Source organism: Haemaphysalis longicornis, unplaced genomic scaffold, assembly GCF_048455015.1.
Source record: "Haemaphysalis longicornis isolate Haplotype H1 unplaced genomic scaffold, Haemaphysalis longicornis Haplotype H1 scaffold_2, whole genome shotgun sequence".
Taxonomy (NCBI): Eukaryota; Metazoa; Arthropoda; class Arachnida; order Ixodida; family Ixodidae; genus Haemaphysalis; species Haemaphysalis longicornis.
This window is the reverse complement of record NW_027526295.1, coordinates 145761961-145778498: the sequence shown is the minus strand read 5'-3', so window position 1 is coordinate 145778498 and position 16538 is coordinate 145761961. Positions and strand designations below refer to the sequence as shown.

The window sequence follows — 16538 nt, the reverse complement described above, 5'->3', positions numbered from 1 at the left end:
ATGGCTCTCATTTTTCGGAAGAAAGTAAACTTTAGCCCTGTCGACAGCCGTAGCTAAGGTGGCTAGAGTCCCCTTACCGCAGCCATCAGGCGTAGCACCATTCCAAGGTCATAGCTATCCGAAGCCAAAGCTCGAAGGGTGGGTTCAGTGCAGTCTGTTAGCAGTCACCCGCTGTGTGTTTAGTGGTCCCGGGATTTTACCGGCAGTGCTCACGTGTGTACACTTGCACCCGTAGGAACACAGAGAAAGAGAGTTTGTGAGTGAGTGAGTGAGTGAGTGAGTGAGTGAGTGAGTGAGTGAGTGAGTGAGTGAGTGAGTGAGTGAGTGAGTGAGTGAGTGAGTGAGTGAGTGAGTGAGGGAAGACGTATTTTGTTGCAGCCCCTGCCGCAGCTCCGACCACCGGCCCCTCCTGCTGGGCCGCTTTTTCCCGAAGATGGTGACGCGGAAGACGTCGCTGGGCGAGCTACTGGCCCTGCGCGCCCTCCGCCGAGGGACATTCTCGGAGCGCATGCGCCAGGGCCGGCGGCTCCTGTCACCCTCTTTCCTGCTGTCCCGCCTGCGCTCCTCGTCCAACACTTCGAGCGACGTACCCGCCCCACCACAGGAGTCGTCGCGACCGCCCGCCTCAGAAATGTCGCCACCACCGCCGGCACAAGCTCCGAGGGCGGACAGTGGGGGCATGTCCGGCACGTCTGGTGTACAGAGGTATTTTCTATATGCCCTAGATACACAATGTATGCATATACACCGAAATGTGCAGGCATTGCAGCGTCCTCGTAGCCTTTTCTTGCGGAGTTGCAAAAGTGGGGAGAAGTTGGTAGACATAAACGGAGTAGTGCTCAGGAACTGTGAACGGATGACAAAGGCGCTATTCTTTACCGCTATTATAGGACACTGAGCTGAGCGTTCTTGTGTCCCGTCCTTTCGTCGCTCCTGTGTACTTCATCGGTCGACTCTACCAAGTATGGACCGTACACTGGGTGAACTCATCCCGTGGTGAACTCAGATGGCAGGACTGTGGCAAACTGTACACGATATGGGCTGCGTACATGGTTACAACAGCGCAAAAGAGCAAGGCTTTAAAGAGAGTAAACGCAAACATAGCGCCGCCTTCGCGTGTTTGCTTTTTTTCCTCCTCTTCTTTTGCTCTATCGTCACATTCACCAGAGCCAATGAGTTCAGACCGCTTAGTCTCACAAACACGACCGACACGTGCCGGACGACTGGGAAGCGTGTACTATCGCCACTACTGACACCCAGCCATGCACCCCTCACGACGCATAATGCGTCGTTAAGCCATAATAACGACGCATTATGGCGTTAACGCAATTATCTTGAAATGCTCACATTTCCGGCAGACTGAGTCATCAGCGAAAAAACACGTTAACCCAACGGAGGCACCACCGAAGGTGCCCTTCTGTCATTCCCACTATTCGAGTTCGCCATGCCCCTTGTCGTGAATGCTCTAGAAACTATACAGCCCCTTCACTCCACAGTATATACACGCGGATGATATCACGCTTTGAGTCACAAAACACAGCGTCGACTACCTAGAGGACACTCTCTCAGCAGGAGCTGCCACGGGCCCCCGTTTTGCGGCACACCAAGGCTTCCATTGCTCGGCCGCTAAATCACCACTCGCACTTCTCCCCGCCCCCCCCCCTTTCGGTCTCGACCTACACCCCCGCCCTCTATTCAGATTATGGCGGGACGACAACCTATCCCCAGGTCTTCCAGCTCCGCATCGCGGGCATGCATCTTGAAGTCAACAGAAATGGTATGAGCACTATACATCTCTTGCATACCCACACCATCCGAACTATTGTCTTATTAAGCGCATGGCGTCTCGGAAACATGCACTAACGGAATTAGAGCAGCTGCGACTGGTGCGGTGTTTTCTTGTGGGCCGTTTTCGCTATAACCTACTGCACGTACAGCTCACCCCCTCCCAACGCACCTCCATCGATACCTTACTTCGAAGGGGCTATTACTTCGTGCCCCTTCTGCCACTACACTCGCCCAGCAAACAATTCATCCTGCTTGGACTACAAAATACTACAGATGAAATAATCGAAGCCCATAGCCTGGCCCAGCTCACGCGCCATTCCTAGACTCCGACTGGTCGGCAGATCTTTGAGAAAAACCATGCCAACCTCTCGCTGTCGTTAGACCCTCCAGCTCACATCCGCCGGCCTCTTCGCGCATGCCTCCACATGAAGCCGAGCACACGAACTATTATCAAACCTACTTCCACGGATGCCATCCAGCCCTCGCCGAAGCACACCTTTCCCGCTGCCCTCCCTCAGAGCACACGCTCTAGGTAGACGCAGCGTCCTACCCCACCCGTCCTGTTTTCGCACTCTGTAACACCGTCATCTCCAACATGCTGAGTGGACTAAGTCCCACACCGGCGTAGGTTGCAATCAGACGGCACGCCAACACGCCCGAGCTTTGATATCCCTGGATCCCGTTTCTGTTAAGCCTACACACGGAATCCCCGAAATGTCCTAATCGATGCTTCTCACGTGCAGTGAGATAACCTAACATTACCACTTCCTCCGCAGGAACCTACCTCCCCCGCGGGCATCGCTCACTCCGCCGGGAACGCACACGTGGCGGCTCTTACAAACACACTTTCCTACACTGCACTCTCCTTTTGCACACCCATTCACCTCTCGCCAGTGTCGAAGCGCCCTGGACACTCTTCCATCCCCTATGTGAGTGTCTGCGCAATCCCTTGCCCCATTTATCCTCCTCGTCTCCCTGAGAGCAGCCTTCTGGGAGCTTTAACCTGGCAACCCAAGATCCCGCCACATCCTTAGCCCACGGCACGGAGCAAGAATTATTGAGGAAGCTCAACTGGGCTTGCTCCTGCGGCGCGATAAGCTCACGGCACCAGGCACGGCACCGACGCGCACTCTGACGCGAGGCGCTAAAGGAAAAACGCGCATGACGCGATTTCCGAAAAGGCTCGCCGGTTCAGGTCAGTCAATGCATGGCCGGCTGCCGGCTACGCCGGCAAGCTGGCTATGCAGGATTGCTGTTTTTGCGAACAGAAGACAAGTAGCTGGGACAGCTCGGAAATGTGGACGGCACGGCGTCTGGTAGCAGGAAAGGCCGTTTAGGTTTGTCTGGAACGACTTCGCCACCAACCTCGCCGTAATACCTCCGCCTTTCTATGTCGCTCTCCGAGAAGGGCTTTTCTTCACAAACAGTAACGATACGTGAGTTCCTGATCTTTTCTGGGAATAGCACAGAGCCCACACTTCCACCCACAGGGGGACACTGGGAACTTAATTTTTTTTTGTTTTTGCAGGATGCATAGCCACAATGTTGCAGTTCGGCACGACACATTTCCGCCCCATCCTCAGGAATCACGGATGGAAAACACTTTTTGTGCGAAAAGCGCCCGCAAATATGAGAAGCCGGCGAGAGCGGCGAGAGTGAACCACCCGTGGCGAAAAGACGGCGTCGGCAGACGTCGTCTGCTCGGGGATTCCTGCTGGTACTTCGTTTCAAGCGCGGTACGGCATGTAACTAGGGCAATATTTATTAATGACTGCTGCTAAATTGTCCAGCACTTCTGTTTATTTATTTCACAGAAAGAAATTTGGCAATTTTACAATATATTCAATGATATTATGAATTTATGCTTAGCGTCCGTACAAGAACATGTAAACATATATGGCAACGCGCTTGACACTTCGTATGTTTTGCTGCTGCGCAATCTACATTTACTCCTTGCCAGACTGCGACATTAACGCGCCGCCAGCCAGCGCTGTCCCAGCCCAGCGGATTCCCCTCCTCAAATACTTCTTTCTCTGCGCCCCATGGACGCTTTATTTTTTTCAAAATAAAAAAAAAGATGTTATTCGGCAATTGATAGGTTACAATTTTTTTTTGTATACAGGAGGAGGTCCGGACCCATAGTCAAGAGACTGAAACGGGACCTCCCATATTAGTGAACACGAGAAAGCTATTTGAAGCAGAAAACAGCAGTAGCGAAAAACAAATAATAAAATACATCGCAGGCAACACAAGTATTTGACAAGAGAACAGCAAAAAAATAAAAAAAGGAAAAAAATTGTACAGGAAAAAAACAAGGGTAATTGAACATTCCTAATCGTGAGACCGATAAAAGTTGGAACATAGCAATAATGAGAACGCAAAAAGAAACCACATTTATTTGCAGCGATATACAACAACCACCAATGAGGCGATTCATAGGCAGAAGGTTGTGGAAAGGTTGCATTGAGAAAGAGAGGGACAGAAAGTAGAAAACTCCCACCTCCCCTCGTGGAAACCCCTGTGTAGATGCGACCGCATAGGGGGTCCACGTTGCAGCGCTCGACAACGGAGGAACGGCGCTGGAACGATGGGGCGGAGCGGCGCAGGCACCGCGTTTTATAGCGCGCATAACGTCGAGGGGACTGCGTAAGCCGGTCCCAGTCGATGACGACGTTGGCGTACTTGTAAAGCGGCGTGGACTCTAGGTGTTTGAGCCAAGCGTGGATGTTGCTTCGCCGGAGAACGGCACACCGGTTATAATGCGCAGCGCGAACGAAGGAGAGGAAACCGCGGAAGAGAGAGTACTGCACATGCGCCGGCCCCAGCGCGTCTGCCGCGGCTATGACGCAACGTGCCGCGGCTATGACACAACACAATCCAACACAATCCACTTTAATCCAATCCAATCAAAATCCAATCCAATCCAATCCAATCAAAGCCAAGCCAAGCCAAGCCAATCCAAGCCAATCGAATCGAATCCAATCCAATGCCCCACGTGAGAGAGCGTTCGCTATCGGAGAGAAGAGGGGGTGAGCGGCGGAGAGCGCAGCTGGCGCGGCGATGAGAATGGGGGAGGGGCGGACAAGGCCGACAACGACGACGACGCCGGAGGGACAAGGCGAGTGAGTCAGATGCTCTGCATCTAAAAGTGAAGACACGAAGAAAAGTAAAAACTATTTAAAGGGGTCCTGAAATACCTTCCGCCGATGCGTGGATGTACATGTAACCAAATAAGACAATGTATTAGCAATCTCCTCCCGCAAGAATTTTGTTAAAGCGATGAGTATTAGCTGAGAAATCGTAAATCAAAAACCGCGCATTATCGTCGCGCCGCGTTTCCTCCTCTTTTCAACTGTTGACGGCGCGCGAGCACTCCCTCCCATGATGCTGCGCTAGTCAGCGGTGACGTACTTCCGCATTACGCTCCTCGGACTGCCGTCTGCTACGGGCAAGTTTTGTTGACACCATGAATTCCGCACTCCGCTCAAGAATGGATAAGAGAACGAAAAATCTGGCCGCATGTGTGCGGTGGCCTGGCTTTGCCATTTCACGCTGTGCGTTGCTGCAGTGCAGCACGTGACTTTTAATCGGCGGCGAACTCGCAGCCGCTCGGGGTGGATCGCGCGCTCGGTCCCTTTCATGCACCGCGCACTGTTTATCCAAAAAGCGCCGTATCAGATGTGGCCCCGCTGGTGCCGGGTCTTATTTTGCGGTGGTGGTAATTCCTGCCGGCGCCATGTGAAAAATACATTTTAAACCCATACAGAACCCGCGCACAAAACGCTTCAATCATGTGACCAGTTCAGCTTGGGGCGACGCGTGGTGGAGAGCGGCAACGTTGGCAAAACATGCTCCGGCGCGGCTCTGAGCTTTCTAGCGCTGGAGCGAGCGCCTTTCTTTGACGATCTCAAACATCGGTTGCCTTGGCAACAAGGCACAAACCGCCCCAGAAGTCAGTTACGGTTGCTTGATCCCGGTTCAGCTTGGGGCCCCACCTCGCGACATGTGGGCACTGCAGGCGTACCACTCACTCTCATTAGGAAGTGTGAGATGCGTTTGGCATTACAGGAGGCGATGGTGTGTGTGTTGTGGACGCCTTTGTTTCGCGATGAAATGCGACGTTGTGCTTCTGCGGGTGGATAGTGCTTCCCATGGTCTGGATTATCTTTCTCGAGCGACGTACGACTCAACCTCGCATGGGGTATGTGCAGTGTGCGTGGCTAAAAGCCATCTCGGCTTGCGCGTCAGAGTTAAGTGACTTGCTGTTCGTCCCCGCAAACCGCGCGCGAGGTGAGTGCCGAATTTACGACGGGCAGGAGGAGGCAACCCATCGTCTGTCAATCGTGGTTCAGACTTGCAACGCATGTTGTGACGTTGTGTTCGTTCAAAACGCATCTCTGGATTGTTTTGAAGTGGAAAAAAATGTATCCATCAAACCCGGGCACTCGGCTCAGGGCGTTCTCTGCGATTGCACGAAAAAAGTGCCACGGAGCATCAACGCTTTCTTTATGGAACGTACTCCGGTAAGAGAATATCCATGTCGTGTTATGGCCGTGTTGCATTCAATACGAACGGTTAAGCGTTCGTTTACACTTGTTTCGTTTGTCGTAAAATGTTCAAGCACTCCGACACTCCCCTGGCAGATCAGCCGGCGAGTCGACGCTGAGCAGACGACTCATCTCTTTGCCGGAAGTGCGTGAAAAAGCCGCCCAATAGCAGGATGTCTAGCTCATGACGAACATCTGGGAATCGATGATGTTGACATGTGAAGATGGCGGCGTCCAAAAACACGAAGGAAAGGGTGAGAAAAAAGCGACAAACTTTGCAACAAAAGTGTGAGCTTTCCGCTGCGCGTAAAAGAGTAATACTTGGCCCAGATGACCTTGACGACCCAATCTAACGATTGCGCTACTTCAATTAGTGTGCTCAAAATGCCTTTCAGGGCCCCTTTAAAAGTATGGTGATTGTGGCATGGATGTGAGGAACGTTTTAAGTTCTTTTTTGAGTGTGCCAATTCAATGGGAAATTTTTATTTTCGGTGGTATGGTGTTCCATAGCCGGATACCGGTGAAACGCAGTTTCTTTGGCGTAGTTGGAATGACTTAGAGGTAAAATGAAAGTGTGATTACGTGCAAACCATGTCCCGACGCTCCGCATTTCATCGCCAGTCAAGAGCTCTCTTCACGTCTGTGCTTCGAGTGCTACCGGTCATCCTTTTCGCCATCGCACCAGGAGCCCATCGAGGTGACACTCGACACGGTACCGTGTTTCAAGGCCGTTTTACGGCCACCCTTTCGCCGCCGGCGACGGCTTCGCTAAGACTACACCATGGAGCCGCCGGAGACGACCGCCGGCCAGGTTGCGCCGACACCACCGCCATCTGATGACTACAGACAACAACAGGCGACGCCGATTCAAGCAGAAATGCCGCCGCGTTCACCACAGCAACAAGAACGGCAAGCACGTGCCGATCTCGAAGCAAGTCCTGGCGCGAGCTCTGAGGCTTGCCGCGAAGGGCCACACCAGCATCGGCGCGAACGCTCGAGGAAAGACAAGCAACGCTATGGGAGGAGCCGCAGCGCTCGCCGCAACTGCCACGACAGGAGGGACTCTTCGAGCGCCTCAGACAGCAGTACAACGGGAAAAAGAACGCGCCGCGGCCTCCTGACGCATTCGGCTCAAGAAAATGAATCGGCCATCTCAAGTGACGAAGACGGCATGGAAACATACGTGGCGAAAGAGCGCGCCGAGGAATGCGGCCATGATGTTACAGTGCCTGACCCAACAATGGAAGTCACCGGTGCACATCTCAAGAACTCCGTGCTCACCACTGCATCACAGGCGGACTGGCCTGCAACCGATTTTAACGTGTGCGACGGTGACGGTGTTGACACCGGAGGAGCCTACCAGGTTCAACAACGGCGTAAACGTAAGCAACTAAATCCTTATTCTGAACCTCCCGTGGAAACGTATGTCCTAGTCATACGCCCGCGCGCCCACGAGAATCTCAGCACTTTACCAACTAAGGACCTCCACTTCGCACTCATCTCCGCAGCACCCGCAGAGAATGTTACAAAACCTATGACGTACAGAGTTCATCCTGCGTCGAACACAATCACGGTGCTGGTCCATGACAAAAAACAGGCCGATGCCCTACTCAAACTGACGAACCTCGAAATTCGGGGTAAACAGGTTGCTGTGCAAGTCTACCAGGCTCCCGGACGAGATATTAGCCGTGGAGTGATCTATAACATCGACTGCAAAGAAAGCAAGGCTGAACTTAAGGCGGCGTTGTCGTGCAACCGTCAGAGAATACTTGACGCACGCCCAATGGGCAGCCGTGGAGCATGCCTGTTGACGTTTGAGGGGCGACGCCCACCTAGATCTGTGATTTATTACGGCCGCATTTCTCGAGTCACGCTCTACGAACCCAAATCGGTCGTATGCAGTCGATGTCATCGGTTCGGCCACAAGAAAGACGTGTGCCCTCACCAGGAAGTATGTGACACATGCGGCAAGAACCACGGAAACGATACCGCTGCCGTCACTAAATGCAAGGAAGCAAATATAATGACCTGCCCCAACTGTAAGAAGCAGGGACATGTGGCTACCGACCCAAAATGTCCGACTAAAATTAAGGCTGATGCTGAACTAGCCGCAAAGCGCCGACCACGGTCACAGACCCGAGGGAACAGATACGGTCCCCTTCGATCACCAAGCGGTGGCAGAACACCCGGACAATACGATGCGGAGTTATCAGATCATGCCTCACAAGAGCGTACCACTACAGCGCTGCCGATATCAGCAAATGGCGCAGCGCGCGGACAGCAGCAACGTTCGAGCAACTCGCAACCGGCGCATGTTGAGCGTAAACGGCATGTCTCCTACGCCGCGGTGACCACAACACCCAGCCAGATCGAAGAGACTGCAAAGACATCAACTAGTGCTACAAAGGAACAACCTCCACTGAAGGGCATCCTGCAAGAGGAAGCCACTATTCAAGCCGAGTTGGAAAAGCTCGCGCAAGAAGCAGCTGACCTTCGACGACGACTCGAAGAAACGGAAGCGCGCCATACCGCCCTCCTCAAGCGACTCCGTGCTGCACGGCGGGAACAGCCGTACACCGGGCGACCACCTGCACAGGAGGATTCCGCTACGGCAGCGATGCAGCCAACGGGCCTGGCACAGCTGCTTCATCAACTGTTTCAACCGCTTCTTCAAGCCCAAGAAAAGCACTACCAAGCACAAGAGCAACACTTCCGTCGTCAACATGAACTCCTTCAGCGGCTTGTGACGTCCCACGCTTAGCTACGCGGCCTTGGACCTGCCGCCCGGCATTCACCCTCACCTGGTGTTCGTGAGACTGTCAGGGACAGGGTACGTGACCTTCGATCAATCTACGGACTCGACAAATACTGTTAACTGGACATGGCTCCGCCACTTATAGTGCAATGGAACTGTCGCGGACTCCGCCGTAAAATCTCCGCTTTTAGGCTTTACCTGCAATCCCTCGCACACCCTCCATCTATCATACTCCTTCAGGAAACCCACGGTGTATACAACATTGCAGGGTACGATTCATTCATACAGCCCAGTATACCGACTCGCCGCGATCCCAATCCTCGTACTTATGTTGTGACATATGTCCTCCGCACATTACCAACTCACCAGGTAGATGTTTCCGCATACAACTCTATTATGTCGGAATCGGTCCTTACTATCACTCAATTTCCTGGATGCTCTATCCCACTAGTTGTCATGAATTGGTATTTGCTTCCTAAGGCGAGACCCGCTTTGTGGTGGTTAGGTAAGATCCTTCGCTCCTACCGCGATCATGCTGTTATTTGGGCTGGGGATTTTAACGCTCACCATCCTGATTGGCTCTACACATACACCTCACCATCAGGTCAACTCCTAAGGCGGGTCACTCAGCAACTCCGATTTTCTCTGCTTAATGATCTAACAAGCCCTACACGACAAGGCAATAGTTGCCAAAGAGATACGATTCCTGATCTCACTTGGGCAATAGGCTTGCCTTCGGCTATATGGGAAGTCCAGGATAATTCTCTAGGCAGCGATCATCACATTATTCACACAACTGTACCCTTGAATGGTGCTTCAATTCCGTCACCGCGAAGTGCTCGCCTCACTAATTGGAATGGTTTCCGGGAATCAATCGATACGGCTGCCATATCTGATTTAAGCACCTGGAATTCTGCAATTCTCGACGCCTATGGCCATAACACCAAGCTTATTGCTCTTTCTGACACACGTCCGGCTGTTGATACACATCTTTTACGCCTTTCGGATCAGCGACATGCGCTTATGCGCCGATGGAAGCGTAATAAGCGCAATCGCTCCCTCAAAGCACGCATCGATGCTCTCACAATCGAGGCTCTAGAATATGCGCGCACTCTTGAAACATCCAACTGGCTGTCCTCCTGTGACTCTCTGTGTGGAACACTGCATACAACTCGGATTTGGCAACTTATCCGTTCCATGTCCGGGCAGTCACGGCGATCCACGCACATCACATCGTTGCGGTTGCAGACAGGTCTTAGCTTGGCTGATTTGGCTGACGAACTTCAAGCTTCCTTCTTTCCTTTTCCTTCTTTGCCTCCGCCGCCTCATCCTGTCACTTGTCCCACTCAAGAACCTATTGACGCAGATTTTACATTCGCTGAACTCCGCGCTGCACTCACCGATTGCAAACGATACACAACACCAGGACCGGACCTGATTACATACTCCCACTTAAGGAACCATCCGGACTCCGCTCTAGGAACTCTTCTACATTTCATCAATGAAGCATGGCGAACAGGCTGTATCCCCCCTGAGTGGAAGACTGCTAACATCCGCCCTATTCCAAAACCAGGCAAATCACTTGCTTTGAACAGTCTACGCCCAATTTCACTTACGCCCTGTGTTGGAAAACTGATGGAGCGTATGGTCCTGCATCGTCTCACTTGGCTTCTTGAACATAGCCAATTCTTTGACTGGACTATGACTGGGTTTCGCGCTCACAGGTCAACACAGGATACAATGCTGCGAATCCAACAAGAGGTGTACGCATATCCGAGCGCAGCCCAACTTAGAGCAATCGTGAGTCTAGACTTCCAAAAGGCGTTTGATGCAGTTTCGCACTCTGCAATTCTTGAACAAATCCGGATACTTACACCTATCTCCCGACTGTACAACTACATCCACAATTTTCTGACCACACGACTACACTCTTTGGTGTTAGAGGACTACCGCCAAACCCCCTGGACTCCTACCAGAGGAGTTCCTCAGGGATCTGTCCTTTCCCCTACTCTGTTCAATTTAGCACTTCGCCCCCTGCCTCGTATGCTACATTCCGTTCCTAATCTCTCGTTTGGACTGTACGCCGATGACATAACGCTTTGGTGTTCTACCGGCAGCCCAGCTGCACTGTCCGACACACTTCAGGCTGGAATTGATGCGGTCCACTCGTTCGGGTCAAGCGTAGGTCTCACACTATCTCCGCAGAAGTCTGAGTACCTCGTGGTCACTGATGAGCGTTTGCGAACTAAAGCTAGCGACCAACGCTCTCAAGTAGAACTCGTGATTGATGACATTCCTCTTCCACGTAAGGCCTGGCTGCGCGTCTTCGGCTTCGACCTACAGGATAATGGGAAGGCCCTAAAGTGGCTCAATCGATGTAAGGCTAAAATTACCCAACTAACTCACATAATCGGCAGGCTGACCCGACGTCGCCAAGGCCTACGAGAACACGATATTACGCGACTTGTGAACTCTCTAATATATACTCGCGTTCTTTACACACTGCCGTACGTAAAATTAACGTCATCGCAGCGATCCCAGCTTGAGCGGCTCCTCCGGCCTGCCACCCGCCTGGCTCTAGGGGTACCTAGATATACCCCCCTCGCTAAGTTGGAGGCTGCTCAGCCGTTCGCATCATTGTCAGATCAAGTTGATCTTCATTTGGCGGCACAACACACTCGTCTCCAGCTTACTTGGCATGGGCGTCTTCTCCTATCCTCACTTCATTACGAGGTAGCTTCGTTACCCGAAATTACAGCGACATACCCCCCTTGGTATCCACTCCCTCGCATAAAAGTTCCTACCATTCCAATCAATGTATCCGCAACCTCGCATGCAGGACGTCGTCGAGCTCGAATATGCACTCTTCGCTACCGCTATGGTGATCTAGCAACAGTGACGTACACAGATGCCTCCTTCTCATCCAAAGACGCACGCGGGGTCACAGTAGTTGTTCCTCCTACCCACCCGCCCTTGCAGAAAAGATACTCGGCCGTTCCTTCGGTCCTGTCTCTAGAGGCCGAAGCAATAACTGACGCAATCTTATCGTTAGCCACTCCTGGTAACCACGTGATCCTCAGCGACAGTCAGGATGCTCTGCGCCTGTTCCAGGAGCAGACGCTTCCCATCAATATTATGCATGCACTCCACACTCATCTGGCCAAACACACTGGTACTAGCTACGTGCTGGACTGGGTTCCTGGTCACGCAGGCGTTCCGGGCAACGAGCTGGCGCATCAGCTCTCCCGTGCTCAGTCCCAACCGGGAGACTCGGAGACGCCCTGGCCAAATCCTTTCCACCCACCCACGCAAGCGCGACAAGCCCGTCTCCATCGACGCCAGACTGTGCAACAGTTAATCAGGGATAGGCAGACTCTTCCGTCTCCCTCTCACCTGTTACCCCGGGCAGATGCTTGTCTTATCCGGCAAGCGCAAACGGACAGCCTTCCAACTCCGCACATACTGCATCGACTACAAGGCCATCGCAGCCCTGCGCGGTGCTCCAAGTGCTCTGGCTTTCCCAATACGCCGCATGTTCTTTGGGACTGTTCTGGTTCGCAACCATCACTCGCAATTCATCTTAACTCCCTTACACCTCCTCCCTCTTCTCTCCAAGACTGGCTCGCGCCGCCGAAGGGAACAGACCGAGTGGCCTGGTGGCGAGCTTTGGTGGCTCACATTCGTCAGGTTCTCCCGTCTGTATAGATAATTTTGTTCCTTTCAGAACCCCGGACTTTGGGGGTCTTTTTCTTTGTTTTTTGTGTGTCAATAAAGTTTACCAACAACAACAACAAGTTAGTATTTAATAGGTTACACGGGACGTTTATGCCTGCGCCACCTCCTAACCACCCAATGTAAATAAAGTGGCCCTACTACTACAACATAATAACGTTAACGCAATCACGGTATGGTATAAACGTAGAATAATGATAATTAAACGAGCGAGCAAAACGCAAGCAGAAAAGGCGGCGCCGCCCCACAGTATGCAATAGGGGTTACTTCAGGCCACTTCACGGCAATTTCATAACATGTCGGTTGCTCTGCTCGCGAATGGATAGAAATAAAAAGAGCTGATTCTAGTGAGTTCAAATTCATAGTGGTGCAGATAAATATTGCTAGGTGAACAACTGTATTGAGCACAGATGCCTTATTTCAGAGTGCAACATTACTAAACTAGTCGACCATCATTTCCCTCCGACAGGTACATGTGGTAACCATTACATGTGCTTGAGAGTTTGAAAAAATTGTCTGTTTCAGCTTCATTACAGGTAACTGTGTACGGTCTAACTGTCGGCACGCCATGGGCGCCACACGGCGTCGTCCTTTTGGACACGGTGTGCTTCTGCTCTGAGGCTCGCCCTTTCGCGCTCGGCCATTGACGTCATGTACCCCCAGTGTGCAACTCTCGTGGTACCCTCCAAGCGCTTCGTTGTATGACCGTAACGAGACCGCTTCTGGTGGTTCGTGCCTATGCAGACGCATGAACATATCTGCGGCCCTGGCTGATTTTGAAACCATGGGTGATGCCTTGGTCCGGCAGTGACATAAATGCGCTGATCAACAATGTTTTTGTCAAATATTCGTATCGTAATCATCATAGAACCATTCAGGTGAAAAGCCTTCTGTGTGGGATGTGTTGAAGGCGACGGCTCCACCTTGCAATAGGCTGTAGATGTTTGTGGTAGCTCTAGCTATGCAGGCAAGGGAACGAGCGCTGAGTTTGAAATTTCCGCGAATAAATTAGCGTGACGCCACTATAGACAATATTGTTGCCAGGTGACATCTGTGATGTGTGCGTTAGTTAGAACACATTTCATTTGCTTTGGAGGAATTTTGTTGATTGATTACCAAAGAAACACGGTAGCCTTTAGTCCCGGAAGGCGGTTCATCTCCCTCCATGGCATTAAAGCTACGCTCAATCCTTCTTGTCTCTGAATACGTCATATGTGAAGGAAACAGAAGAACAGAAATGGCGCCTGTCCTGCGTGTGCTGGATAGCGAAACGTGTATTTGGGCGGTCCATATAATAACATCCCTTGAGGATTCGAGCAGCGCGAATGATGATGCGACCTTTCGTAAGATTTTGGCACGCACTTGCGAATCGTTAACAATGATCCCAGATGCAGGGTCCGCTGCGGCGAGAGCTATGGCGACTTCCTCCGCGTGAGTGACGTCCCAGGCTCGAAAAGTGAGCCCTTCAACAGGCACGTTTTTAAGGACTACGGCCGCCGTGTACCACCCCCCGTGGTGAGGGCCAGACGCGTCCGTGTAGAATACTCCAAGACGGGACCCATGCCTCCTTGCAAGGAGGTAACCCATGCAGTTCGCCTGCCTTCGTGAGTCTCCCTAGTCATGTTTTTGGGCAGAGACTGGATATCCAACGCACCACGCTAGTCCTCTGGAATCATGGTCCGCTCTTCTGCCTGATAGGTGTAGGAGATATCGAGGAGTTGTAAGAGGCATCTCCCAGCGTGCGACTTGGTACTGGTGATGGAGATGGGCCTCTTTGAGTTCTGGTACGTGTTGGTCATGCCCAAATATCCAAGATGCTGGTTAGACGTCGAGATAGGGAGGTCGAAGGTGAGCTTGTATATTTCGAGAAGAATGCCATCTAGCGCGTGCACATCACATTTGCGCAAACGTAGGTAGGGTGTCGAATAGAGGATGCGACTGGTCACGAAAGCGTTGGCGAGGCGCAAAGGTTGTGTCGACTTTCCTGCTCTTGGGTATGAAGGCACGACCCGCTTTTAATGGGTAGCATTGTTTGCCATGCCCCGCAGCCAGGAGAGTGTAACGCCCTGCATTTCGACAAAAAATGGAGATTTAGCGAAAGTTGGAAATTTAATCGTTAGAATAAGTAAATGGAGATAATTGGTCGAACGAAATTTTGAGACTAAAAGTAACAAAATATATAAAAAATAAGGAAATGTGAAAACGTATACCGAATGGCATTTCCACAATAATGTAGATTCCGCGAAAGTTTCCCTTGTATCGTTATAATTGCGTAAATGGACATGATTGGTCAAACCAAATTTGTAAAAACTGAAAAATAGTAAAAATATAAAATACAGAAAATGGCGAACCATGTAACGCCCTGCATTTCCATAGTAATGCAGATTTCGGAAGAGTTCCAAATTTAATAGTTGTAATAACGTAAATGGAGATAACTGGTCGGACAAAATTAAAAACAACTAAAATTAAAATACAAAAACATTACCAACATGTCAAAACGCATACCGCATGGCATTTCCACAATAAAGCCGATTTCGCGAAAGTTTTACCTGTAATCGTTATAATTGCGTAAGTGGAGATAATTGGTCGAACCAAATGTGAAAAAACTCAAAAATAGGAAAAATATAAAATAATTACGGAAAATGGCGATCCGTGCAACGCCCTCCATTTCCACAGGAATGCAGATTTCGGAAAAGTTCCAAATGCAATCGTTGTAATGACGTACTGGCCGGGCAAAGTTTTCAAAAACTAAACAATCAGAAAAATAAAAATGGAAACGGCAAAATGTATATTGCATGGCATTTCCATAATATCGAAGATTTCGCGAAAGTTAACACCTGTAATCGTTATAAAAGCGTGATTTGAGATAATGGGTCGGAGAGGATTTACTAAAAACCGAAAATTCGGCTAGAAAAAACTCACACTCAAGACAGGCGGAATACAGATGCTACGCATGAGTAGATAATTCTCTGAATTTCTGCAGACTTTTTATAGCTTAGCTGAAGCTTACCCTCCGATCTGCTTTTGGTATGACGCTACTTCGGCTCGGAGTTTCTTGGCGCCTAATCAATCTTCTACCTATGCGTCGGGGGGTGGCCGATCGCTCGGAAGCCACTGGGTTCCCGTGGAGTTTCTAATTATTGGTCATCGGACGCTGCCGCTTCTTCCCGAACTAAGGGTAGCACTCGCTTCTTGCGATTTACGAGGTCGAACAAGTCACTTTAATCCGTCGCAAGCCGAGACGGTTTTTATCGCGCACGCTTGACATTCCCGGTGGGGTTGAAGTGCACACTGATAATTCCGTACATATCAAGCACACTCCACGCGCTAGAGCATGCCGTCGCATTTCACTGAGAAGCGAACGCGCCCACAACACACACACAGGGCTTCAGCTTCCGGCCTGGCTGAAAAGCTTCGTTCGGGCAGACAGCGATGTCAGGGCAATGTGCAAAATACGCGATGCATTTAAAACCACAGGAGTAAGAAGACTTTTTTTGTCAGACGCAAATTACTGTTCACGACGATCGTAATCGCGGAATGCCGACGCGCGTCTAGCCGCCATGACGCAACAAGGAAACAGGCCAGCCCCCTATGTACACGCGAACAACGCAAATAAATATAACGTGCAGTAACTCTTCGCGTAAGGCAGCGTACGCCATTCTAAAACGCTCTATTGAAAGTTATGGCTCGACAGATCGCCTTATGCAGCGCAGTTT

The 16538-nt window shown here is 51.1% G+C and overlaps 1 protein-coding gene across 1 annotated transcript in view; it reads left to right on the top strand.

Moving 5' to 3' along the window:
- The first annotated feature begins 14580 nt into the window (after positions 1–14580).
- LOC144168338 (solute carrier family 22 member 13-like) overlaps positions 14581–16538 on the top strand; it is a 35898-nt gene continuing 33940 nt past the window's right edge. The window contains exon 1 of the mRNA XM_077697344.1: positions 14581–14606. Coding sequence (XP_077553470.1) covers positions 14581–14606 — 26 coding nt within the window. The remainder of the gene's footprint in view (positions 14607–16538) is intronic.